The 27,812-nt window shown below is 34.2% G+C and overlaps 2 protein-coding genes and 1 long non-coding RNA gene across 4 annotated transcripts; 1 reads left to right on the top strand and 2 right to left on the bottom strand.

Annotated features, from left to right (window-relative positions):
* Positions 1-155: 155 nt before the first annotated feature.
* On the bottom strand, positions 156-7,195 carry LOC116019618 (auxin response factor 8-like). 2 transcript variants are annotated; one of them, XM_031259891.1, is made up of 14 exons: positions 6,497-7,195; positions 6,146-6,258; positions 5,933-6,031; positions 5,772-5,828; positions 5,522-5,677; positions 5,346-5,430; positions 4,685-4,775; positions 4,400-4,564; positions 4,206-4,328; positions 3,586-3,661; positions 2,350-2,497; positions 1,076-2,085; positions 783-973; positions 156-594 (listed from the first exon to the last, which is right to left on the bottom strand). In XM_031259891.1, the coding sequence occupies exons 1-14, from the start codon at positions 6,537-6,539 to the stop codon at positions 417-419; spliced, it is 2,535 nt and encodes an 844-aa protein (XP_031115751.1). In that variant the 5' UTR covers positions 6,540-7,195; the 3' UTR covers positions 156-416. The 2 variants fall into 2 exon arrangements, with proteins under 2 accessions (XP_031115751.1, XP_031115752.1); XM_031259892.1 differs by lacking the exon at positions 6,497-7,195 and having other exon boundaries at positions 5,933-6,066; positions 6,146-6,254.
* Positions 7,196-16,186: 8,991 nt separating this feature from the next.
* Positions 16,187-25,206, top strand: LOC116019708 (ribosome biogenesis protein BMS1 homolog). The gene is made up of 18 exons (XM_031260005.1): positions 16,187-16,447; positions 16,604-16,750; positions 16,851-16,941; positions 17,404-17,522; positions 18,273-18,463; positions 18,542-18,752; positions 19,184-19,424; positions 19,818-20,182; positions 20,521-20,644; positions 20,862-21,061; positions 21,204-21,556; positions 21,771-21,864; positions 21,941-22,159; positions 22,493-22,732; positions 23,465-23,674; positions 23,886-24,155; positions 24,325-24,528; positions 24,731-25,206. Exons 1-18 carry the CDS (start codon positions 16,325-16,327, stop codon positions 24,884-24,886), a joined length of 3,558 nt encoding a protein of 1,185 aa, XP_031115865.1. The 5' UTR covers positions 16,187-16,324; the 3' UTR covers positions 24,887-25,206.
* A 1,317-nt stretch (positions 25,207-26,523) lies between these two features.
* Positions 26,524-27,566, bottom strand: LOC116021204. Its single transcript, XR_004098944.1, has 2 exons — positions 27,167-27,566; positions 26,524-26,842 (listed from the first exon to the last, which is right to left on the bottom strand). It is a non-coding gene; the product is annotated as an uncharacterized LOC116021204 (long non-coding RNA).
* Between the last annotated feature and the right edge of the window lie 246 nt (positions 27,567-27,812).

Raw genomic sequence — 27,812 nt, 5'->3', positions numbered from 1 at the left:
TGAAGACAATATAAGAAGGGTAATAATATTGATAGTGGGCAAAGCAAACCCTGCATTGTATTAACTGGGAATTGAAATGTAGACATTTATTACTTCTTGTAGCAAAACAAACCCTAATGCAAGGAGAATCATGAATATGTTAGTGAGCCTTGAAATAAAAAAAGAGACAAGATAAGCAATTTATATTTAAGGTTTTGAAGAAACAGCAAGAAATTTCAAGAGGTTCAGATTCAGAATCTAAAAGATGTCTGATTGTGGAGACTTGACCTCAGTAAAAGGAGACTTTAACTCCTACAACACCATTGCAAAAGAAAACTACAGGATACAAATGGGAGACTGTGACAGACAGACCAAAGCTAATGAAGTCTGGTGGATATGACACAGATCTTTGGAAGATACCAAAGGTATTGTGAGTCTCAGTACTCGAGCGATCCTAGAGATGGAAGTCCAGAGAGAAAGTCCCGACCATCAGCACCGCTAGTGTTCATCCTTTCCACCACATTCCGGCTAAGGGAATCAGCTTCTTGCTTCCCCAGTGTTTGCACGTCCTCGGGTGAAAGGATTTTGATGTACCAGACATTATTCACAAAAGCCCTGAAAATATTTCAGTCAGAACTCGACATGTGTACTAGTACAAGTTCTAAAATGGCATTTACCAAAATGAGAACCCCGAATGTAAGAGTGAAAGATTGAGGTCAGTGAATGGTAAGGTTTAGAGTCGAAATATGAGCAAATCTTAAATAAAGCTGTATAAATGTTGCAAGTGTCGGGAAACAACTTACTCCCATGGGTCGTCTCCAAGAAGAAGTATATCATTCTCCCTGTCGACGAATACAAGCTGCCAGCCTGATCTTTGCGGGTCTTCAAGCAACCCTTCGATCCCATACATCTGACCCAGTTCTTGACGAAGCTCATGATAGCTGTTGAACCGGGTGATGTCCAGTGACCTCCCAACAGATCCCGATTTGTAAACCTGAATAAACAAACAGACAGCATTACTCAACCCAAATTAAAACGATGAGAAAAATGTAGTCCGTAATAAAGATTTTTGAATTCAAGGGTAAAGACTTGACACCTTGACAAATGCACTAGTTGGGGTAGGTGGGTCAACTTGTCCTGCACTATGCATCAACTCGGAAGAGTCTTGCATGTAATCATACAGAGAATTCTGAAATCCAGAACCCCCTAATTGCACCGAGGACATGTCTGCATCTGCATCAACTGAAGCAGTAGTAGCACTTGACAAAGTGGTGGGAAGGAGAAGCCCAAGAGAGTCCACATTAGCACCAAAAATAACTTGATTTCGGGTATCAAAACCACTACTTTCCTGCTGAATAGACACATCTTTCCCAGAATAAGTTGGTGACGACGTTGAGTTGGAACAAGCACTCATTTGTCCATGAGCTTTCAGCATCCAGGATCGTTGAGGTGGCTGTTCATTGAGCATAGACTGACTAGTCCTATTGAAATTTATAAGATTACCACTCCCTTCAGGGCACAGGGAACCCATCATACTTTGCATATTGGAAGGGGAAACTGGTGAGACAAATTTTGAGTTCGTCTCTGCAATATCTGGTTTAGCAAATGACGGGGAAGGAATATTTGAAAGTGGTCTGTGTTGAAGGTGGTCATTTGTGATCGGGAAAGCTTCCTGGTAAGTATGCTGATGCTGGGCCTGTTGCTCAGTCTGATTGTTGGTTTGCTGTGGCGGTTGCCTTTGTAGGCCCTCTGATAAAATTCGCATCTGTGCAGGTAGCATATGCGAAGACATAGTTTGTTGGATTACTTGCTGCTGCTGCTGCTGTAGCAATGGATTATGGCTACCCGAAGGCTGAAGATATTGGACGGGCTGCTGAAATTGCATAAGTTGTTGTTTCAACAAATCTTCGCCTCCAAGATTTTGCAGACCCGCAGCCAGCATAGCTTGATACTGCTGATTAAGATCACTTTGGAGCATCGATGAATCAACTCTCTGTGCCATCCAGGGAAACATACCAAAAGAATGAAGGTTCAAGGAACGGGGTCCTGGCTCACCAGCTCCCCCTCTCAGCCATGCCATCCCGTTAATCATTTCACTATTGCTGTCTGCAATAACATCATACTGAAACGATAACCATATCTAAAGAAAAACTTTGAAACAAAAAATTTGACACATAATTAGAAAATAGTCCTCTTCTATTGGAGGGTTGGCAAAATTTAGACGATCTAAATTTAGCTTCTCCACTATCTAATACTCCGTATTTTATAATGTGTATTTATCACTGTGTTGTAAGAAGAGAATTAGGATTTGTTGATTCATCTTGTCAAGAAGGTAAAAGGGGTGCGCGAACCTTTAGTAACATAATGTACCTTGAAAAGATGAGGCTCCTGGATACCAAGGCCGTTTTTGCCTAAGGGAAAATAAGGATGGGTACATGGGAAAAGTAGTCAATGGCTCGATTTCCCATAATGATACTCTTGGTTGCCTTTCACCTGCAGTCGACTCATCCCAACCAACCTACATATGCAAAAGTCAGGTATAATCAGGCCATATACATTTATGATTTTGGATCATAAGAAATCGATAAAGTTTCTGGAGCACGAGCAAGATTAAAATAAGGAATGGTAGCATTCAGTCATAAACAATGTAAAAACTTTCAAGTCTTTCTTTATCATGTGAAGGTCTGAGAATTTTAAAAGAATAAGTGGAGCATTGGAGATTGTATCTGCAGCCTAACGTGGGGATACTCCACAGCTAAGCTTTTAAATTAAATCATTCAACTGTTCTACTGCAGATGGAAAGTCACCACACATATTCAGTTTTAGAAAATGAATTAATTACTTTAAAGCATTTGGTGGATGGATTTGATTTAAGTGAAGATAGCACAGAAGAGATACAATATTAACTATGCTATCTGAGTTTATGGGTTTAGAGATTCTGTTACACAAGGTTAAAGGTGGTCAAGATTTTAAGATATTAAACCAAGATCCAAAACAAGAAGCAAATAGGAAGTTAGCATGCAGTTTGAGGAGGTTCATTGCTGAATAATTTCCCTAGCATTCAAGAACCTAAAATCCTAGTACAAATTGAGATGAGAAATCCCTGGATCAAAATGATGTCTGCATAGAAATGATGGTTGGAGTTCGGATATTTAAGGTAGGCAATTCTTTTCACAGATGATCAAAAATTGTTCCCAAGCAATATTAACAAATTGACATAACTGCCTGAATAAACATAAATCGAATCAGTCTTAGAACATGATTGTACAAAACCACTCCCTCACTGAAACAAAAAGGCACACATGATATGCTGCAAATATGCCATAGCAGAGCCGCAAGAGGCTCCAGATTTAAGATCTTTCTTTTTAACATAAAACTACTACTCCGAATATTTCAGACAGATCAGGAAAATGACTCTCAAAAGCTTAATTCTAGAAGTATGCATAGAAATCTAACACAATTTCCTGAAGTTGTCCTGGAAAATAGTTTTATGTAAGATTAAAGTCAAATATTGTAACATTAAATTGATATGCATATAACATAAATACGAAAAGAAAGCTAAATAGTCAAATAAAAAGAAAATGACATCAAATTAAACTTCTTTACCTTGACAGACCGCCAGTGAGAATTTGGCCAGCGAGCTGGATCCAAGTCCCCAATGCCAGTAATAGTTCCCATGTATCTGAGCAATGTAAGCATCTACATGTAAGATGGAGTTTTTTGGAAAATATTCACTGTAGAAGCATTTTTAAATGATAGCCTTGAAATATGAATCTGAAAAGAAATGGCTTCAATTATAACAGTAGCCAAACAGATAAATAGTATTTTTATTCTATAGTCTTTGCAATCAAAAGCAACTAGCACATCAACCATGATATGGGACTCAAAACGCAAGCAGAGAAGCTTATATGGCTTAAGACTGCAGAAAATTCCAACACAAATCTTCAGAATGTATCATCTGAAAGAAATTAAATCTATTCCAATAATATGCATGGTTTTTAATGCTTTTGTAGTAAGATGCATATCCACAAATCCACTAACTGGCCAGTGGCCACCAACTATCAAGCAATGCCTACAGCACAATTAATAAGAAATTAAGAACTCAATATGCATAAACCAATTCTGCCCATACTTAATTGCAGATAGTAATAGTGAACAATCAAGAGAGGAAAGAAAACAACCAATATTTTAGATAGAAAACAACAAGTACCAAACAAGTAAAGTACCTACGAACGCTTGATTCTTCTGTTTCAAATAGCATCCGAAAGCGCATTCCAACAGAAACATGAGTGTGGCATACGGCTTTAATGTATTTTGAAAGTGGTATGACAAACTCAGATGGGCTAGCCCTGACATGATCATTGTGTGAATAGAAACAGCAAATAAATGCATAGAAATAACATAAAGTATATTTCACTACCGTGGGTTATAGAAGACAGTAAAACAGCTATTAGTAGCAGCAGCGTGGGCAGCTGCAGCAAGCAGTCCAATGTGCATACTGTCACTTGACAGCACAGATGATGGCATTACAGTCTGTGGTCTAATGGCACGGCGAATCCCCAAAAGCAGCTGATTTTTCTCATTCCTGTCACAAAATCAATGAAAAACCATGTATCCAATAGAAAACAGAACAGACCCAAAGTTCAGACAGTATATGCAAAATTGTAAAACATTAAAAGCAAACAATGACGATAGAAATGAATACCAGATGAAAAGAACAGAATCTCCAGCAACAAGCCTTTTGGCACTTACAAACACACTCCAGCCAGTAGTCAGAAGATGCCGCTTTGGCTGCCCTGCATAATTACACAAACAAGAGTAGACCATGGCGTGAGAGAAAGAGAGTTGAGAAGATACAGGTAAATTTGTCAGTTTTCTTATATTAATGTATTCTTTCAGACACATGCAGGAGTGATTCCTTTATTTGCTTGACATAATGGACATTATAAGATAAGTGTACACCAACATTAAGAATACCCAAAACTGGAAATGACACAGCACTATAAGGTTAAGGAAAAGGAATACCCTTTCCTATCATATTTAATTAGATTAGAAAGACAATTTTTTAGAAACAGTAAGACAGCAGTCCAACAGGTGGTTAATAGCCACCACTGCGTTTTTTTTTTTTTTTTTTTTTTTTTTTTTTTAATTTATCTTCATTCTAGACTGTTGATTTTGGCAAGATCAATGGCTATGATTAATCCGCATGTTTCACCTGGAGATCTTTCGCACCTTTTCCCTTGCCTATATATATATATATATATATATATATATATACTATTCCGTGAACAAATCATGCTATAAGTGACATAAATTCTAGGTACGCCTCCTCCCAACACAAGTTACAAGAAAATTTCAAAAATTACCTCGGAAAATATGCCTAAACTTCCATTCAACATCATGCAGATCCCTTGCAATGAGTTCTTGGGCAGGTGGTGTCATTGTGAAATCCTGAGGGAAGCAATACAAAAATGAAAATGCCATTGCACTGTTGAAAAAAAAAAAATCTGCAGTGAGAATAGGGTACTAAAGCAGTTATTACCAGGGGTGGGAAAACTTTCTCTGCAGCACGGCGAGGAACTGAGAAGCCACCATGTGTGCTAGTATCACTTGCAGTAAGTGTCTTGCAAAAGTAATTAGTAGGTTGCCTGCTTGGAATTCCCAGCTCAACCGGAAGATATGCATCTTTCTGTTCTTGCTGAAAAATACAAATAAAAAAACAACTTTAGCCACCCACTCTAGAGAAAGAAGCCTCCTGGTAGCTAAGAAATAGTTTTAAGATGAATAAGTACTGGAGTCAGGGGCTGCAATGTCATTTGAGCATACACTTCATCTGTTTCAACATCTGCCTGAAATTCCACAAATTAACAACTCAACAACAACACCAAACTGAGCAAATTACATTTATAAGGAGCTAAGAAAGACATCATTGAAGAAATATAATAAAACCTACATGCATTGTAACATTATGAAGTTGGCAGATTAACTGTGGAGGCAGGTTTGGATAATTGGGTATGTGAGCATCAACTTCTTTATTAGTAGTGGCTGCAACCTGCCAGTCAATTCAGCACAGGACCATCCAGTTATCTAAATTAATATAACAACTTGCATCATCTATCCCCTACATTATTGTGACCAAGAAAGCAATGGTTAGACAAAATCGGACCTGCTCACTATGACCCTGAGGGAAGTAAACCACACGGCTCCCCACTATTGGAAGGCACACCAGAGGACCAGCACATGCATGCCATAGCTCTGAATTCAAGCACTTATTTTCTCCTTTCATGATTGAAGACCAAGAAAGATCCAATCAGCACCATAATTTAACAAATTCAAAACAATATCTTCTTGCTAAACATCAATTTGATCAAGTCAAAGCACAAATATGATGGTGTAAACAGAGATGAGGCAAATATAATTTTATAATTTAAAAAGCTTAAGCTCAAAAGAAATTTTTTTGAAAAAATAAAAAATAAAAAGTGCAGAAAGACTGAAAGACAGAAGTCATAGTAGATACCTTCATGAGCCTGCTGACCCATCCCTGATGTTGAAAGCTTCATATTTTATCCACCTTTATCTCTATAAAATATATATATATATATCTATAATAAGTATTATAGTTAAAACCTTAATTATAATTATCCACTCTCAAGTCCAACTCATCAAACCCTAAACCCTCTACCCAATTCAACACCCTCATCCCAACCCCACATTTCATCCCCATCTTCACTTCAAACCCGAATCTAGACATGCATTAATCCAAAAACCGGCCCGGAAATCCCCAATCTCAGCTCACAATCAGCACCGCTAAACCCCAACCCGAAGATCAACCCAGCTCAGCCCACTTTTCCTTTTCCAAAACCTCCATGGAGTAAAAAGAAAAAACAAAAAAAAAAATTAAAAACTAAAATAAAAAAAAGAGTTTAAAAAAGAGAAAATCCTAGCGATGCCCTTTGGCTTTTGTTGAATGGCGGAGGCCTCGCTTAGCTCAGCTGAGCTAGCTCAGCTGAAAACTCACAGCTTTTTCGTGGGCAATCGCTGTCCTCACTGACGTTTGAGGAGAGAGAGACAGAGAGAGAGAGGGGGGGAGAGAGAGAGAAAGAAAGGGGTCTCTCTTTTCTTTATAGCCCACCCGACAAAGGTCGAGCAGAGAGCAGTAGAGAGAGAGAGAGAGAATACGATGAGCGATGAGAGAGAAAGAGGAGAGTACAGAGGTGTTGTGGAAGAGGGGAACCTGAGGCGTCGATGAAACCGTACGGATGATCACAGCCGTTGAGTGGCGTCAGATTTGACAGGAGGCATGTGCCACCATCCTTCAGTGGTCGTTGTCAGAGTACGGACCTTCAGATATAATATTTCACATGGAAAAATAAATAAATAAAAATAAAAACCAAACTAGAATTATAAAAGGGAAAGAAAGAAAATAAAGCAAGATATTTTAGTCTTTAGCCAAAGTAGTTGTACCATATGCAATATTGATTCAACACTGTTTTTAACTGTTGCAGTCAAAATCTAACTTATAGCTACCTACCTACCTTAGTTAAACTTCTTTTTTATTTAACCTCTCTACATCATAATTCAAAGCCACACAAAAAGGAAAAAAAAAAAAAATCTAACTCATAACTTTTTAGATACAATAATGACCATCCACTTATTCAATCATTTCTTTTATAGCAATACTAATATACTACCAATTTTTTTCACTCAAAAAATATTAAATTCTCAACTCTAAGGGTTCCCAACTTCCACGCCCCAACTCGACAGAGTATATGGGGAGATGTAAATCATGATTATGAGTTCCTAAACTCCATCCCTGATCTTTTTTTCTAAACTTCACATATATGATTAATTGAGTTATCCATGCAGAATACAGGTAACGTGAGGTACTTAGTCTTTTTGTAACAAGCAGTAGTGACATTGGTTGGTAAAATTTTATTCATTGTTGTTAAAAACATAAAATGCATTTCACCCAAGTACCTCCAATATAAAATGTCCATCACCAATAAACTGATATGACATTTGGACCCAAAAAAAAAAAAAAAAAAAAAAAAAAAAAAAAAAAAAAAAAAAAAAAAAAAAAAAGAAAGAAAGAAAGAAAGAAAAGGAAATCATATATAGCTACATACACAACTTGTACACACACCTCTTTGCTGGCAAATTCAAAGTTGTAAGGAAAGGTGAAGTTGATTGTGTACTTCGTAACAATTTGAAGTGTTTAGTAATCGAAAACATTTCTCATTTATTTTTTATATCTTTTTTCAAAAAGTTTTCACTATTTTTATTTTCTAAAGTAAAAAATAAAAATGTAAATAATTAAAAAGAAATAAAAAAATAAAGTTGATCTTTTAATGGTAGGTAAGTAGTCAATTCAATCCATCAATAATACTAGCTAGTTACCAAATTTGATTTCTCGTCGGTATTGTGTCGAAATCGGTCATTGAGATTACATAATTAATAATCCTGGCTATTAATTTTTCGAAACTCTAACTTTTAAGTTATTTTTGTAAATTTAATGGGTTGTTTCTCATAATGAAATAAATTTTACATCTTAGAGAATGTAAATTATTGAAGTCTTAAAGAAGAATGTCACAATTTTACATAGCACAATCTTTAAAAGTTAGGTTTTGAGCATTTAACACTTAAAATTTATGATTTATATATATATATATATATAGGGTTCAGGTGAGAACATACTCCATGTAAAAAGTGAGGGCCAATCTAATCTATCAATATGAGTACATTAACGGTTGCGGATTGTTGAAAAATATGAGAAAAATCGGCAAGGTTCAATTTATAAATATTACAAACTTGATTAACCCGTGTTTTTTTTAAACTAAAATCTGCAACCACTGATAAACTTGATTGATGAGTATAATCAATCAACTTTTAAAAGACGACTATGTTCTCATTTGAATTCTCGCACACACGTATATAATCAATATTTTTTTTACCACATATACTGCTACATTTCTATATTTGAACCCGATATTTATTTTCCTCAAAGATAATACTTCAATTTTTAAAAAGATTTGGATATGTATCCTTTAAAAAGTTGCATAAACACTATACATCTTACTAATGCCAAGAGTCATCGATATAGGAAGAATAGGATGGATATTGGAAAAGCAAAGCCTAAAAAGTAAAAACGATGTATCAAGATTATAAGATATAGTATTAGTTGTAAATAACATAACTAAAATACTATGATGTAAAGTAAAAAATAAAAATAAAAAAGAGTTTCTTTTTTTAGTAATATATCAACATTTACCATAAGTAAAAGAAATCTTTTCAATTTATTAATTATTTGCAATGGGATTTTTTTATCTCCACTATTAAAAGTTGTAAATAAAGTTGTAAATTAAACTTTATACAATAGTTTCTAGTTGTTGGAGGTATATTTTGTAACTTGTTATAGTAAAGGATGACCAACTACAAATAATTAACAAAATTTAAAAATTGGATATTTCCAAATACCCATCAATTTTTATTTATTTTGGGAGGGGGGGGGGTAGGGATTAGGGCAATTAACTCATTAATTATTGTTGTTGTTGTTTCTGGCCACTCATAGACGAAGAATCAAATTATCATCCATTAACCTATTAGACCAAATTTTTTAAAAATTATCTGAAATATTGATGGACATTTTTTAAAATTTAAAGTGATCAAAAAGTTAGTTATAAATTATCAACTTTTTGATGATAACAAAATATTTTAAATATTGATTTATTTTGAATACATTAAATATTGATTATAACTATACAAACTTAAGAATTTGACTAAAACTTCAAAAAATAATTTTTAAAAAATTGACCATTGTGTGTTATGGTATAGAAGTATTATTGCCTCATTGGGGAATGGTCCCCTACTAGACTTTGTTGTTCTAGTACTAGTATGAGGAAATTAAAGTAGAAGGGGACCAATTTTATTAAAAGTGTGTGTGTGTTTTTATTTATTGTGCATTGTGAAACTATGTATATATTCTTGTGGCTGGATTTCATTTTATATATAGAGAGACGCACAGTACAAATAAAATATGCAGAGAGATCTGAGTCGTTGATATGTCAAACTTAACGGTTAAAAAATATGAATTATGCACTTAATGATATAACATTGTACACATGAAGAATAGAATTTGTGCACTTCAAAGTTAGAAAGAATTATCAAAATGCTTCCGCATTTTTTTAAAACTTATTTTGCTCTATGTACTTGTAGTATAACACTTATGCACTTAAAGAACAAAACTTGTGCATCTGAAGAACAAAACTTGAGTACTTCAAAATTTTGCACTCATAATATAACATTGTGCACCTGAATAACAAAATTTGTGCTCATGAAAAACAAACCTTGTACACACGAACAACAAAACGCGTACACTTGAAGAACAAAACGCGTGCACTTTAAAGTTAGAAAAAATTCTCAAAAAATACTACCACTTAAAAAAAACAAACCTTCATTCAGGGGTGGTGATCTCTGTACTAGATCAAGGTTGAGATTTCATCTAATTTAATTTTTTACTTGGGTACCAATATATATATTGTGTGTGTGGGGTCATGCGACTTTGCACCATTATGTATGCACAAAATGCACCACCGCGTTTCATAAATGCATCAGGTGCTGTGCATTTTTTCAGCACCACTAAGTTTGTAAATGCATATCACACTTTAATGCATTTCTAAAAACGTGGTGGTGCATTTGTGCATACATAGTGATGCAAAGCCGCACGACCACACAGAAAGCCGTGGGACATATGAACCTCTCTCTCTCTCTCTATATATATATATATATATATACACACACACACACACACAAGGTTTAATTTCTTAGTTTAAGTAGTCAAACTAGTCCTAAGTCTTCAGATGCCCTGTTGGAGCCGTTGAGGAGGTAAATAGCGAGTTGTCCAATCATATATATTGTTTGTGTGTGAATGAGTGTAACATAATTCTCATACCAGAGGTTACAAGCTTTTCTTGTTAACACTTTTTCAATTGAACTCGTCACACAGTTTTTCTAGTATAATTTACTTATTTTATGTAATTTGCAAGCTATTACAAAAGAGCATAGTTGGTTGCAGGTTTTCCTCGTCACCTGGGGGAAGAAAAAAAGAAAAAGATAAGGATTGAATCTTGGTGTATACAAACAATTGAACACATTCAATAAGCAAAACATTCTTTGTTACTCAAACGTACGGCGAGGCTCTTACACGTTTGAGGAAATGATATTATATACGCATCAGTTAATTATAGTACATGTATAAAGGCAGGTATATATATGTTCACCTTGCAGCAGAAAAGCATAAAAATCCAATAATATATGAAGGTAGGTGAGTACGTGATTTTATCTTGGAAGCTAGGGCACATGATATAGATATATAGATTCCCACAAGAAGGGTTAATATATACACATTACAGCTATCTCTCTTTTATTAGAAAACATGTTGCATAATGAATTAGGCATGGCCTCACGTGGGTTTGGACTCATTCTCAATAAAATCAACTTATAATATTTGGATGGACTATAACAAGGAAGGTGAAGATTTGGAGCTCAAGTTGTAGTCATGGAAAATGTCTTGGTAGGCCAAATTTGTGTAGATGTTGTGGTGGATATGGCAAGTTGGGAATGATGATCAGACTATTAAAAATGTTGAATTACCTTCGGCTGAAAAAAAGAAATTTATACGTTAGAGGTAGGTGCAATTAGTATAAACAAAAGAAGTTAGTGAAAGATGTAGATCGAAATTAGTGTAGATTACATTGATTTCATTAATTAAAATATGTGTTACTTTGATTTACGAGAAAGTTCGCAGATGTTATCTGAAGGTGCATATCGGGTGAAACTTGCCTTGTCATCATAATCAACAAATGACTACAATGATGCGGATAAATCAGCCTAGATTCTCAATAGTTAACCAAAAAAAGCTCCCACGGGGAGTAGTCTCACTTGGAACATTGTGGTCATCGGGGCAACTGGTAGTTCGGCTGCACATTTATATTCATATGTATTATATATGCTCAACATGCTCCTTTTCCTACATGTGCTGATGGATTTCAAGCAACACGTAGACCATTGAACCCATCGACCTTGTGTATAGAATTGGTTATGATACCTAATTATGTATTTTATCTCAACTAAAAGTCTAAGATAATAGTTAAACTGCACCTTTATGTTTATATATTAGTATATTACTCTGTATATAGTCAACACATTATACCAAGAAAACTAGAAATTAAATACTAGACAATAAGGAGTCATCGGAGTGAAATGACTAGTGTAGAAGGAATTGAAATATGTGAGGTTAGATGAGAAATTGAGCCTTTTGATGAGAACAGTTGAAGTTGGTTAAAAACACTTTCATAACATAAAGGTAAAATTGAATTCAAAAGCAGTGGCGATTGGTGAGGACACTAATTGGTACGATGAAGGAGAAGGGCGAATTAATTCTCATGTTACATTATTGTAAGAAATAATGGATGAAAGAGGAGAGAAGTGACCAATGTGGGTGACCAGAGTATTGGAGTGATGTTCAATCTGATTGTATTTGTGTTTTTTTCGCTAATTAATAAATTTTATCTTTCCTAAAAAAAAAAAAAAAAAAAAAGAACTAGTCAATGTTCTATTCCCATAATGCGCGTGTGGTAATTAAAAAAGAAAAAGAATAAAGAAATCCAATCAATGCCAAATATTTATAACTCATCCCCTATTAAATGCCTGGAGATCAGAACCCTACCAGTGGAAGTACACTATAAAATGCACTAAGAATTGGCATTAATTAAAAGTGTATACAGTCTTTGGAGTAGCACGTATTATTTCTTCAAAATCTTCTGTTAAGTATTTCTATAATTTTTTTTATATCATAATTATTCCATACACAGCTAGTTAAATTAATTAATTTTCAAATAATTACAATCTTCTATTATTCCCTCAATTATGTTGAATAATCCTAATTGAATTGCGATCAAGCTTACGGATCAACCTATGTTGAATTTGGTGAAAGGCCTAAATATTGAATTTGCTCATAGGTTGGACGGTACGGTGGAGAATGTGAAGCACGCTAGCTGCCTCATCTCCACGATTGAAGCTGTTCCATTGCTGTCCAACGGTACGGCGCTGCAGGTTCGATGGCCGATCGACTTCAATGAGCTCTCTTTGTGGGAAAAAATTTCGTGAATACTCGGGTTCATAAGATTTATATGTGAATGAACATAAGATTTTTTTCACAATATTTGTAAAAGATTCACACTTAGCTGAGACCGTTTCATGGATCTTAATATGTAAGGCCGGTTAAATATTGGATAATTGCTTGTTACTTATGATATAAATCATAATACTTATGGAGTATTAAAGAAAATTTAATACTAATTTGAAATAAATAAATTGTTGCTTATAATATATATAATGTAATATTTATATGTGAAATTATGATATTATTTACGGTAAAATAATTGTTCCTAATAATAAATATTGTATACTTATAATTGAAATTGTGATACTCAATTCTAATTTAATATTGTAATACTTATATGTTAAATGTTATGGGGTACTTACGAACAAAACTGTAATACTTATTGTAAAAAATTGAATATCATTTGAATTAAAAATATATAGTTACTTATGATAAATACTGTAATAATTATGTATATGAAAAATTATGATACTACTATTTAGGATAACATTGATTGTTATTAATGATAAATATTGTATTATTTTTATATATCCAATTATCTATAATTTCACCTGCCTCACAGACAATGATCCGTGAAATGATTTTATTTACACAAATTTTTGCACTTTTTTAATGGCTTGAGTTCACGTACTGTACTTTATAGTGGTGGTAGATAGAGTGCTCTGTGCAACTTTTGAACAAGTTAAAACGAGTTGACAACAAATAAGGACTAGTACAGTTGATCGAAAAATGCATTTTATTTGGAGTTTTCATTTTACTCATTATAAAAGTTCAATAACTTATTATTATACTAAAACTTCAGATCAGGGTAAATTATTTTAATATATAAAGGTAAAATTTTAAATAAAGTAAGATAAATGACATATAATATTTTAAATAATAAATTAAATTAAACAAGTTCAGACCCGTCCTACACATTTTATACTCTTTCTAATTTAACTTATTGTTATTAACTCGTAAATTATTTAAAGCATTATTACTATTTTTCAATGTATGTAAACTAATTTATAGTTTTTTTGTGACGAAAAAAACTCACAGTTACTATTCGATGGTGTATATAGGGTGAACTCGCATTGTGATCATAGACTCATAGCCACTAAATGACTACAATAATGTAAACTAAATTAGTTTGTTCATAATTAATTAGTTTAAACTAAAAAAATCAATAGAGATGACCAAATTAGTAAAGATTGTCTCAATTTATATATAGTACTGGGTATTAATAAGTGGGCAGGGTGTATTATTGTATGGATGACGCTATGATTGTTTGCATGGTAGATGTTTCAGATATCCGTAACATAGATCCAGCCATCATTATCCAGTAATAATGTATTATTGTTTATTGGGGGGTTTAATTAATGTTTCGGTTAGATTAAGGTTTGGAGTGGACAGGAGGGTAGCTAGGTAGCTAGATTGACTGAAATCCAATTAAAACTGGGAGGGAGAATCACGCAATGATGACGGCAGTCTGTTCCTCGACAAGCTCGGCAACAACATTCACGGGTCTTTAGTTTTGCCGACCAGGAATGAATTGGATTTGAGAGAGAAAACATATCTATGATAGACTATGAATGGTGTACTGTACTGTTTCGCATTTCTCTTCTCTTGTCATTAGTAAGCCTAATAATGGTCCCCCCCAATATATCCCTATAATTCCGGAACTACCTTAATTTTTTCTAAACCTCAATTTTATTATTATTATTTTTTTTTTAAAGAATAAACCTCAATTTTTTTTTTAAACACTCCTTATGACCTACTACCATGTAGTATGATGGCATATCAATTACCATTACATGTGGGTGGTAATAAGTTCAAGCCTGGTGTGGGGGCTTAGATATAGAATAAATAATTTCTTTACTTTGTAAAGAATCATGAGTATTAAAAAAAAACTCCTTATATTTTACTCTGTATTGTATATCTCTCGTTTAATTAGCCAACTACTATATAGTATGATGACATTTTTGTTTGTTACTATAATTATGAGTGTTTCAATAAAAAAAAAAATACAAGGTTTAATTACAAAATTTTATAATTTAATTTTTACAACGTTTTTTTTTTTTTTGAGAGCAATTTGTACAATATTAAGTTCACAATTAGCATACAAAATTTATATATTTAGAAATTATTAAAAAAATTGATAAGGAAATATTAACGAAATGAAACAAATAACAAATAGTTTGTTTAACCGATAAATAGTAAATAAGAAAATTAAAATGGGACAAGGAGTATATCAATCAAATTTTTTTTTAACATAAGACATCTCCATCACTTTAGGATCACTTCATATTTAACTCACGTTATGCTCATAAAATTTGACTTTTATGTGAAGAAAGCCGAACAAGAGTTAGATATAACCAACCCGGCAATTGCAAGCAATATGCTTGCCACACAACATTTCAGTCGAATCTTAATCGAGGAAACTATCCAATAATTGCTACTAATGGTCAATTATGAAGGGTCATTTGGGCTGCCCTCTTGGGCTGGTTTCATTGGGCATTGGTATATGAGTTATTAGGCCAGTAAGGTCGTCATATAACCAATCGTTATATACACTCTGGATCCTGATCCAATATATAGAATTTGACTTTATAAGGTACATAATTAATGTTCATAATATACATGCACATAAACATGATATAATGAACATGAATTCTGTGTATTATGAACCATGAATTCTGTGCACTATGTTAAATGCTTAATTCAGGTTCATTATACAGTGTTTATGTGTATGTGTATTATGAACATGAATTATGTACATTATGAAATCAAATTTTGTATATTAGACCACTGTGGACCGTGGTCCACGATATAAATTGCCCACGTAAGCCCATCATATGTTTTATTTATAATATTTGAATTCAATACCTTATTATTAAACAAACCCAACAAATCGGCCCAACAATAAAAGTCCAATTTTAAACCAGACAACTTTAATACCCAACTACGGCATATGAAAAAATTGGCCCAAAACAAAATATAATCGCTTCTTCGCATAACACAAAACGCAGGTCACCGGCGCCATAATCCCGCCGCTGGCTTTTGCCTCCTCACCCCCATTAACCTCCATTATCATCATCATCATAAGCTTCAACAACAGCCTTCATAAACGCACTCTAAAAAACTTCGCCTCGCCTTCTGGAATCCGTGCTCCTCTGAAAATTAGCTATGGCTGTTGAAAGCAGTAAGGAGCAGTCGCACAAGTCGCACAGGAAGCGGCAGTCTGGCTCCTCAGCTAATAAGAAGAAATCCAAGTCCATTGACGAAACTCAAAAACAAAAAAATCCTAAGGTTCACAAATTTCTTTCTGTTTCTATTGTTACATTTTTTGTCTTCAAAGCGGATTTCTGTTTGTGTATATACATCATTATGTATGCTTTCCCTAATGTTCCAAAATTACAAGTGTTTTTTTTTGGTACTTATTTGTAATGAATCATCAATCTCCAGGCGTTTGCATTCAATTCAACAGTAAAAGCCAAGCGGCTGCAAGCTCGAGCTACCGAGAAGGAGCAGAGGAGGCTTCATGTGCCGACAATTGACCGCTCCACCGGGGAGCCAGCTCCCTTTGTTGTTGTAGTCCAGGGACCGCCACAGGTCGGTATACTATATATGCTTTTGAGATGGTATGCTAGTATGTGTGCCTTTTGGTTCTTATGGATTTGAAAGTTCTAAGTTGATTATTGATTTTTTGTAGGTCGGAAAATCGCTGCTTATAAAGAGTCTTGTCAAGCACTACACAAAGCATAATTTACCTGAAGTTCGTGGTCCTATTACTATTGTATCAGGTTTGATTTGATGTGCTTGCTTGGATTAGCTAACTTGGGCTTGGTTCTAGAGTTGGAAGATGAAATAAATGAAAGAAACATGCAATTAAGCACTGTTTTCTTCGTGTATTAAGATTTAAGAAAACAGTTGGTTATACTGAAAAAATAAGCATACCAAGTAAAGCCTTTTCTTCATTATTTCTGCTGGTTTTTATGTTAGAGATTCAGAATATAAGGGCTGAGGTCTCTTGAAATTCTTGATTGTTCTGTGGGCTGCGTTTTATTTCCCTATTGCCATTTGTCTTGCATTTGTAAATACTTTGATCTTTTGTTTACTTGTGGAGAGAGATAAAGTTGGTTTATGATGTGTACAGGAAGTATTGGCACAATCCTCTTATCCTTCCTCTAAACTTTTTGGTGTTTGGGTCTGCTTTAGTTTATTGGGGATGGTTAATGATTCATAGCTAAATTTTAATACTGTAGGAAAGCAAAGGCGTTTGCAGTTTGTGGAGTGCCCAAATGATATCAATGGCATGATTGATGTTGCAAAGTTTGCTGATTTAGCATTGCTTCTCATTGATGGAAGCTATGGATTTGAAATGGTGAGCTTTCTTTTCATTCTCTTAACATAAAGGAATTTCTAGAAGCTAAATTTGAGGTTTGGAGGATGTCATTTTTAAATAGTTACAATTGATTTTGAAGGCATTTATACTTCTTAAGCATTCATTTATTTCCAGTTGTCTGTGGCTAGAGGTGTTGCTCTACTTTATTAGCTCCTTTCTATTTATTCTTATCTCGGCTCCATTGAATTTTAGTCCTGTTTGCCTTTTTGACTACTATCAGGTGGAAACTATTGACTTTTGAGTTTCATAGTAACATCTTGGCTTTTAAAATGCTATGAAAGTGTGTTACCTATGAGTTTAGAGTATCAGCTTGGTGTTTAAAATGCTATAAAAGTGTGTCTGATCTTCTAGTGGTGTATGCAAAGGAATTGAAGTTTCCATTTCAGAGAATAAGATAATTCAAAAACCGATAAAGCAAATCATCCAGTTAGAGATAGAGGGAGTTTGTTTTGGGAAAGCTTTTGCTATTGGTCACTTTGTTGAACATGTTTGCTAGAAATGGATGTTCAAGTTACTTTAATTGTAGCCTTCTCATTCTTTTTTCTGCCAAATTGGTTGATATATTCTTCCCACATGCGTAATATTTTATGCTTAAATATCCATTATTCTATTATCTGAAAAAATGAAAGTTGGTCTATCTGATAGATATGTACTGTTCCTTAGTGTGCTAAGATTAACATACAACTACTTCAGAAGTGCATCAGTTTGTTATATTGATTTATTTTGCAGGAAACTTTTGAGTTCCTTAATATATTGCAAAATCATGGGTTCCCTAAAGTTATGGGTGTTCTCACTCACTTGGACAAATTCAAAGATGTGAAGAAACTTAAGAAAACAAAGCAAAGATTAAAGCATCGATTCTGGACAGAGATATACGATGGAGCTAAATTGTTCTATTTATCTGGTCTTATTCATGGAAAGTAAGTCTTTGAATGGGTAACTAGGACTCTGATCGTTGCTAAATTATATGTTCTAAAATTGCTTTAATCATTGAACAGGTATGCCAAACGTGAAGTACATAACCTTGCAAGGTTTATTTCTGTTATGAAGTTTCCTCCACTGTCATGGCGAATGTCCCATCCTTACATCATGGTAGACCGTTTTGAAGATGTAACTCCTCCGGAAAAAGTGCAAATGAATAATAAGTGCGACAGGAATGTTACTTTGTATGGATATTTACGTGGTTGTAATCTGAAGAAGGGAGCAAAGGTTTGTGAAACCTGTTTTATGTATAATTCATTCCTGAGAATTGTAGTAATTTTTTATGTGAAGATTGAATGGTTTTTTATGCTTGAAGTTTTCTTTAGAGTCGCCAACAGTCTGGCATTCTTTTGTGATGGGCTTGAAGGTATTCTTGGTTTAAGTATGCTGTTTGAGATGGGCTTTTGTGTGAATTAATAGACCATATGACATATTTGTGTGACATAAGAAGATAGTTGATTTCTTTCCCTCATAGAAGATTGGTTATAATTGCTTGGTTTATGATAGTATAACAAGCTTGGTCTAAAGTACTGAGGCCAACAAATTGTTACCTGGATTTTGAAAAGATATAATAATACTCCATATTATTCATCTCTCTCTCTCCACACACGCACAAGCTTACTTATCCTGAATTTCTGATTAACCTACAATATGATCAGGTGCATATTGCTGGGGTTGGTGATTTCAGTTTGGCTGGTGTTACAGCTCTAGCCGATCCATGCCCACTACCAACAGCAGCTAAGAAGAAGGGCTTAAGGGACAAGGAAAAGTTGTTTTATGCACCTATGTCTGGACTTGGAGACCTTCTTTATGATAAGGATGCTGTGTACATTAACATAAATGATCACTTTGTTCAGTTCTCTAAAGCAGATGATGCAAATGCTGGTGTGACTCAGAAAGGTTTTTACTCAATTCTAAACTTACAGGGCTTTTGATTCTCTCTTAATTTTGTCAGCATCAGTTTTGCCAAATGACACTGATACCGCATAACTAAATTTATTCTTCTTCTTCTTCTTCTTATTTTTTTTGGAAACATTTATTCTTCTTTTTGATTGTGCCTTGTGATACATTATCTTAGTTGGGAAGCAGAGGGGTTAACTCTTTTCTCTTTTATGTTGAACCATCTATTTGTGTGCTTGGCAATATGTTTATATTTTTTCTTTTTTCTTTTTTGAACTTCTCAATCTTTTGGCATTATGATAAATGATGAAGTTGAATTATTCTTTTATTCATAATTTTTATTTTTTTAGCTTGCTTAACTTCAATGCTAATTTTTACTATTCTTATGAGCAGAGAATAACCATGATGTTGGGGAGGTTTTAGTTAAATCACTTCAGAATACTAAATATTCAATTGATGAGAAGTTGGAACAGAGTTTTATCTCTCTCTTTGGCAAAAAGCCCAACACATCATCAGTGTCCCAGTTGGAAGCTAAAGATTTACCAGACCAAGAAGCTGATATTGATAACATGGATGACTCAGAGTCTTCAGATGGGGAGGGAGATCACTCTGATGATGTTTCTGATGAAGAAAATGATATTAGGTCAGAGCAAGGGACCACATCTAATAGTGGTTTTAGAGAGCAAGCCGATTTCCATGATGGAAGGATGAGGAGAAAAGCTATCTTTGACAATGACAATGACCTTGATGATGCAGAGGTATTTCTATTAAACCTGTTAGTAAAAGCAGTTTTACTTTATCTTGTTAATTTTAGTTTTTATTTTTTCTCAAATTTCTTTACTATGTTTTTGAGATATTAAAACAGGTCTGCATACGAATAACATCAAAATTGCCTCCTCCTTTGATAATATTAGTTGGAGAGTGAAATTTTGAGTTCTATCTTATACTGAATCCCTTTTCACTGCTTTATGATAGATTAGAGTATGATTAATTGATTGCATAAGAATTGCATTGATGCCATATTTGAACATGCATATTTATTTGGTTGCACTTCTTTTTGTATTTAATACTCATAGTGGTTTTTTTGCTGATTCAGGATAATGATGAAGATAGTGAAGAACTAGATGAAGAGGTGGAAGGTGATGATTCAGATAATTCTGATGAGGAAGAAGAATCTGAACCTGATGTAGCTGCTGAAAACTCATCAGAACATAGAGATGGTGTGTTTCTCTTACCCTCCACACACATTATATTTCTTTCATTCATTATGTCAATTGGCAATTGCATTTTTGTTTGCGGATGCTTTATTGGAATCTTAATGAATACAATACATAGGAAGTGGCAAATTTTGCACAAAAAAAGTTTCCCACACCTTGTAGCCCATAACTTTTACATTCCATATTTAATATTTTTTAAAATATATATTTTTAATAATAGGAGTTGAGTTAGGAAATGCTTCAAGATGGAAAGAGTCATTAGCAGAACGGGCTCATTCAAGGCAGAGTCTTAATCTTATGCAACTTGTATATGGGAAAACTGCATCAAAGTCAACAACTGCTTCTGAGATGGAACAGATTAGTGAAGATGATGATAGTGAGGATGATGAATTCTTCAAGCCAAAAGGGGAAGGAAAGAAGGCATGTGTTGAAATGAAACTAGTATTGTTCATTCAATTTATTATTTGCCAATTACTTTTTATCTTTTCTGGGGCAGGTAGTCACTTTTTTCTCCCTTGTTTTATTGCCTTGCTAATTGCTGCCTGTTTTCTAATTTATTCAGAAAGGAAAAGATGTCTTATATGATGATAATCTGGATGCTGAGGACTGCTCTAAATTCCTCAGCCATGCAAGTGAAAAAAACTGGAAGGATGAAAATTTGATTGAGGGGATTCGCAATCGTTTTGTCACTAGAGGTTGGTCAAAGGCCACTGCTGCAGGTGTACCCACGGATGCTGTTAGTGATGACAATGATGGTGATGATGATGATGTATTTGGTGATTTTGAAGACTTGGAAACAGGGAAAAAATATGAGAGCCAACAGAGAAATGATGCTTCTGCTAAAAGTGATGAAGCTTTGGCAGCTGAGGAACGAAGGCTCAAAAAGTTGGCTCTTCGTGCCAAATTTGATGCTCAATATCCTTCACATAAAATAGAATTCATAGTCCTCATTATTCCATGCATTCCCACTTCATTCATAGTTAATGGCATTGTTGTGCTTTCTTACAGCAATTATGATTCTGTTTCAAGGAAAATTTTTATTGCTAATCATTTGTGAGCTTAATCTTTCCAGCATCTTAATGCATGCTTTTCGATTGCTTATGAAATTGTGGACTTAACTGAAGCATACACATGATGATTTGGAATCTGCTGATGAGGGCAATGATAATAAATCCGGCGCTGACTCTCGAGGTCAAGCCAGTGGAAGTGGATACTTTGATAAGGTGTGCTTTTCTCACTAACAGAATTGCGTAAATGATGGAGGGCTTGCAATCACTTACTTGTGCTGTTTCTTTACAGTTGAAGGATGAGATTGAACTTCGCAAACAACAAAATTTAGCTGAACTTAATGAACTTGATGATGCCACACGGATAGAAATAGAAGGTTTCAGAACAGGGATGTATCTTAGGCTTGAAGTCCATGATGTTCCCTTTGAGATGGTTGAATATTTTGATCCTTGTCATCCAGTTCTAGTTGGAGGGCTTGCTCTTGGTGAAGAAAATGTTGGATACATGCAGGTTAGATCACTTTATCAAGCTCTTGTCAATTGTCTTTGAGGCATTAGTCTTCTGATTCTTCCGTTGCAGGTGGCATTTGTATACTATACTTTTTAACAACTTTCTCCTTGACCCTTCCCCAATTACACCCAGGAAAAACAAAAAGAACATTCTGTTGCTTTCTTTCATCTCTGTTCATTTAATTGTGGACTTTGTAACTTTACTCAAAATTTATTCTTAAATGATGGAGATGAGATATGGTAAACAGATATTGGGTTCTGTTAATTGTTCTGTTAACTGGATTATTTTTAGCTGCATTGGAACATGTGTATGAGAAGCTGTTTTTCCTTATAGGTCCGATTAAAGAGGCACCGATGGCACAAGAAAGTACTGAAGACTAGAGATCCAATTATTGTTTCTATTGGATGGAGGCGTTACCAAACTACTCCAATTTATGCTATTGAGGACCTTAATGGTCGCTACCGGATGCTTAAGTACACACCTGAACATATGCATTGTCTTGCCATGTTTTGGGGTCCTCTGGCACCACCACGCACTGGAATGATTGCTGTCCAGAATTTATCAAATAATCAGGTATTCTGTCAGCTAGCTTCTGTGTCTCCTTCACTTCTGTTGCATAACTAGCTTAAGAAAAGATGTCATAGTTTTCCATTGTATTTGATTGTTCAATTTCGTTTTGAGTTCATCTGCTTGTGCATGTGATCCCTCTCTCAACGTCCTTACTGAGTGATGGTATTTTCTTAGATAAGAGTGAATCTTCTCAATATTTCAATAGCATCACAGGAGCACTTCTACCCTTCTGTCAATCCTGTAACTTTATCAGCAAGTATCATATATTTTTAGAATTGTAGTTCACTTCTGGGTACAATTTATTATTTGGAATTGTTTGCACTCCTGGCCATGTGTATCACGATTATTGGGTTTTTAGAACATGTTCCTTTAATTTGATAGTATATCAATCCAATTGAAAATGCTGAAACAATTGTATATCACATGGCAGTCTAATTCAGAGAGAAATGTAGTGTCTTGTTAATGAAACTTAAGTAATATGTTATTGACCCCTTCATGAGTATGCGTTTCAATGGAACCATACCATTTCCTTACAAAATTGAGTCCTGAGTTGTGTTTTTGCTTAACTATGACCATGCTGTGTTGTAGCGAACTAGTTTCATATGCTGTCTAAATTTTAATGAGAGTCCTAGCGGATAAAGGAATTAATGACAAAGGAGTAAGAAACAAAAACTACATTTGCTTCTAGATGTTTTATAGCTTGCTCAATGTTACTGTTACTACATTGTTGTTCAGGCAGCATTCAGGATTACAGCAACTGCAACTGTGTTAGAGTTCAATCATGCTGCACGTATAGTGAAAAAGATTAAGCTAGTTGGTCACCCATGTAAAATCTTCAAGAAGACTGCTCTAATTAAGGATATGTTCACTTCAGCTCTTGAAATAGCCAGGTTTGAAGGTGCAGCTATTCGAACTGTTAGTGGAATCCGTGGGCAGGTGAAAAAGGTATTTTCTCATCTCATCTATTATTAGGTATTTTCACCAGTTAAGGGCATTGTACATATTATATCTTCAATTCCTTTGCATGGGAACCTGTTCTAGTTCCATCTTGTGCTGTATGTATTTTCTTAATTCACTTTTTGAGTTCCGAAATTTGTTGTTTCAGCTAGTGAAATTTAAGTTTGTATGCTTATTTGTATTTTCCAAATATAAATAGGCTGCTGGAGAAGAGATTGGTAACATGGCGAAGAAGAAGGGTGGACTTGCCAAAGAAGGCATCGCTAGGTGCACATTTGAAGATAGGATTCTGATGAGTGACATTGTTTTCTTGCGTGCTTGGACTCAAGTTGAAGTTCCTCAGTTTTACAATCCATTGACTACTGCGTTGCAGCCACGTGGTAAGACCTGGGAAGGAATGAAAACAGTTTCCGAGTTAAGGAGAGAACATAATCTGGCTGTTCCAGTGAACAAGGACTCGTTGTATAAGGTATGGTATTATTACGTCTTTTACTGTCAGTCATTCAACAAGCTAATTAAGGATGTATGAATTTTGTTTTGTTCCTCCATGGTACCACATACTCTGATCCTTCACCCCAATTATCATTGTGCTTAATTTTCTTTTTTCCCTTTTGTTTGTTTCGTTCAACCTATAACAGCCAATCGAAAGAAAAGCAAGAAAGTTCAATCCCTTGGTTATTCCCAAGTCATTGCAAGCAGCTCTCCCGTTCTCCTCAAAACCAAAGGATACTCCATCTCGGAGGAGGCCTACTCTGGAAAATAGGAGGGCAGTTGTGATGGAACCTAATGAGAAGAAACTGCAACGCGTTCTTCAACATCTCCGGCTTATTAGGAGTGAGAAGGTAAATACTCCGTATTTATTTACTGATCTGAGTAACTTTGTTGCCCACTAAGCCTCTTGGAAGGTACAGATTTGGTGATTGCAGTATTTCAAATCCATATCGATATCGGTGGTTTTCTCAGTGCTCCTCCTATAGGGATCATGAAAATCAATCTGTATTCGCTAGCTAGCTACTTATTCCATTTTTGGATGGATGGTTGTAGGTTAAAAAGCGTAAACTCAAAGACCAAGAAAGGAAGAAAGTAGCTGAAGCAGAGAAGGCGAAGGAAGAACAAGTGTCAAAGAAACGCAGGAGAGAAGAACGTCGAGATAGGTACCGTGTGCAGGACAAAATGAAGAAGAGAAGTCGCAGAGATTAATTATATTTTCTTTTTAATACAATTTTCTGGGTGAGTTAAGAAAATTTAAATGCAAAAACTGAAGGGAGAAGAGGCAGGCAGGGAGAGTGAGAGGCTGAGAGAGATTTTGGGGAGAGAGATGAGAGAATATGAAGGAAGAGAATTCTTTAATTGTATGCGTTTTTTGGGTATAATATCGGTAAACAAATATAAGTTGTTCTAAATTGCTGAGTGAACACTACAAATCTACTGTACTGTACAATATAATGCTACTACTGACATCTCTGTGGTTATTATCTAAATATCTATGCTTTATTTTATAAATAATAAATTATGCATAATTAGTTGTTTTGTTATAATATTAAATTTAGGAAAATGCTTTATTCCCCTCCTAAATTTTCTCACCATTATTTACCTCCTCATGTAGTTTCTATACATTAAGGGCTAATAAATTTGTAACCCACCACTAATTAAAAATAGCATTTAGTTACAAATTAAATGTTGTTGAGGATGAATTGGAGGATTTGGAGGGAAAAATATGAGAGGTATGTAGCATTACTCTTAAACTTAATTAATATGAAGTTCATTTAAATATATATTAAATATATATTAAATACACGATATAATAATAATAATAATAATAATATTATTATTATTATTATTATTATTATGGTAGTACAATGATAAATGTTCTATTTTATTAAGCAAGTAATCTAAGTTGGATAATAAGTCAATATAAAGTATAAAAAGTTTAAAAAACTACCTTATTTGAGAAATAAACAGAAATTGAAACATAGAAATTTGAGAAATGACAATTTAAAAGACAAATTTTATTTTAAGAAATGATTTTTTTTTTACAATTATATCGTAAAAAATAATGTTACATACTTCTCTTATATTTTTCTTTTTCAATCTTCATCTACATGACATAATTTGATTGATATTTTCAATATTTGATTATTACTAAAGTCATTTTTTAATTAGGGATGAAGTTATTTAATAAATAAAAATTTTATAAAATAATATAAGAAAAGTTCATGAGGGACAAAATATTTTTCTTCCTTCCAAAACTTTTTTTTTTTAATTAGGGAAATGATCCCGTAAGTATAGGAAACAAATATAACTGGTACATTATTTTTAAAAATAATAAATAAATAAATTGAGTCGTGCTTAATGAGGAGAAGACAATGTTTTTATTTTTATTTTTATTTTTTAGTCACTGCGGGCTAAATTACGAGTTGTATAATCAGCTCACCTATTAATTTTAATCTTCCGCACAAGCGATCCATCCAAACCTTCTTCCGCACAAGCTATCCCATCCAAACTTCTCTTTCCCATATATGTTTTTAATACCGGGTGTAGATATCCTTGTATCCATTTCCTCTTTTCTAAGTAGCTTTTTAAAATAATTGACTTTTAATATTTTTTCTCTTTTATCCTTATTAATTTACAAAAATGACATAATCTATAATTGTTTAATTAAAACCTTGATATCTAAATATTTTCTAAACATTTTTTCGCCTCGCAATTCTTTTCTTCATCAAGCTGGTGGAGTCGTCAACAACCCATTGTTATATTTAATATAAAAGGAAACATTTCTCTATTTAAATATCTAATGAATGGATAAGATTAAAACAAATAGATAATATGAAATAATATATTAAAACATTCCATCTCTAATTTATTTTATAACATATTTTAAAATACACACAAATTAAATCCAAACATTGCTACTTTATTATAAGATGCTAAATCATAAATGTTATATATATATATACATATACACGCGTGTGCAATGTGCGTGTAAAACTATATACACTATGTATGCGCGTGCCTTTTTTTATTTTTTTTTTCCTGAAAAGTATATATTTAGGACATGAGAGCTAAGGTTCGTATTATACTCCCGCCCTGCTGGTTTCACGCAGTCTTTCTCTATCTCTCACTCCCACTCAAATTGCAAGCCTTGGACGCTCATGTCTGCGGGTGTTGTGGTGGACAAAAAATTTCACGAGTAAAGATAAATAAATATTTAATTTCTTTTGTAATAAATAAAAATTTCATAAAAGAATATAAGAGAAAAAAATTCATGAAGAACAAAAAAATATTTTTCTTTCTTTCAAAATACATTTAACGATCTAGTAAGTATAGGAATATATATATAAACCGGTGTATTAAAAAAAAATAATAAATAAAAGTTAGAGTCCTAATCCTAGTCCTACATAAGGAGAATGAAGACAATGTTGAGTTGAGTTGAATAGTTGATGAGTAGCAGAGTTAGAGTAGGATTGAACGGACCCATACATTTGAGTATTTGACAACCACCTTCACTTGCATTATATTGCTCCGACTCAGCTCTTTCATAAGAATTGTTGGAGGGAGAAACGTAAGCCCTAACCCTGCAACCATGATCACAGAAGAGGTATTCAAGGAGCGGTTGAGCGCTTTCTTGACAGTGATGAGCACGCAGGTGTGCTGGGATTTAAGTTCCCGGAACTTTTTTTTATGGGTGTGGGGGTGCGTCAATAATGGTTTTGAGTATTCCACCGAATATAAGCAGGTAATGTCCGTGTGGAATTGCAATGATGCAAAAGCATCAGCAGCAATAACTCCAAGCTTGGTCTCGAATGAGCAACAGGATGATGATGAGCGTTATTATGATGATGATGAGGATTATGATGAGGATGATGATGAGCATTATTATGATGAGGATGATGATGATCACAAGGAGGGGGAGGAGGAGGAAGATTATGATGAGAATGACGAGGAGGATTATGATGAGGACGAGGAGGAGGATGATGATGATGATGAGAATGACGAGGAGGAGGAGGAAGATTATGACGAGAATGATGACGAGGATTATGATGAGGACGAGGAGGAGGATGATGATGATGATGAGAATGACGAGGAAGAGGAGGAAGATTATGATGAGAATGACGAGGAGGATTAT

This window comes from Ipomoea triloba, chromosome 5 (genome assembly GCF_003576645.1).
Source record: "Ipomoea triloba cultivar NCNSP0323 chromosome 5, ASM357664v1".
NCBI classification, from domain to species: domain Eukaryota; kingdom Viridiplantae; phylum Streptophyta; class Magnoliopsida; order Solanales; family Convolvulaceae; genus Ipomoea; species Ipomoea triloba.
This window is presented reverse-complemented; position numbering and strand designations above follow the sequence as displayed.

Excerpts from the sequence above, each read along its gene's own strand:
- LOC116019708 (XM_031260005.1), top strand. The coding sequence starts at position 16,325 with ATGGCTGTTGAAAGCAGTAAGGAGCAGTCGCACAAGTCGCACAGGAAG. Across the intron at positions 21,865-21,940 it reads GAAGTGGATACTTTGATAAG|TTGAAGGATGAGATTGAACT; the intron begins GTGTGCTTTTCT and ends GTTTCTTTACAG. Across the intron at positions 23,675-23,885 it reads TCCGTGGGCAGGTGAAAAAG|GCTGCTGGAGAAGAGATTGG; the intron begins GTATTTTCTCAT and ends AAATATAAATAG.
- LOC116019618 (XM_031259891.1), bottom strand. The coding sequence starts at position 6,539 with ATGAAGCTTTCAACATCAGGGATGGGTCAGCAGGCTCATGAAG. Across the intron at positions 5,829-5,932 it reads TTCATAATGTTACAATGCAT|GCAGATGTTGAAACAGATGA; the intron begins GTAGGTTTTATT and ends GTGGAATTTCAG. Across the intron at positions 4,776-5,345 it reads GTTTAGGCATATTTTCCGAG|GGCAGCCAAAGCGGCATCTT; the intron begins GTAATTTTTGAA and ends GTAATTATGCAG.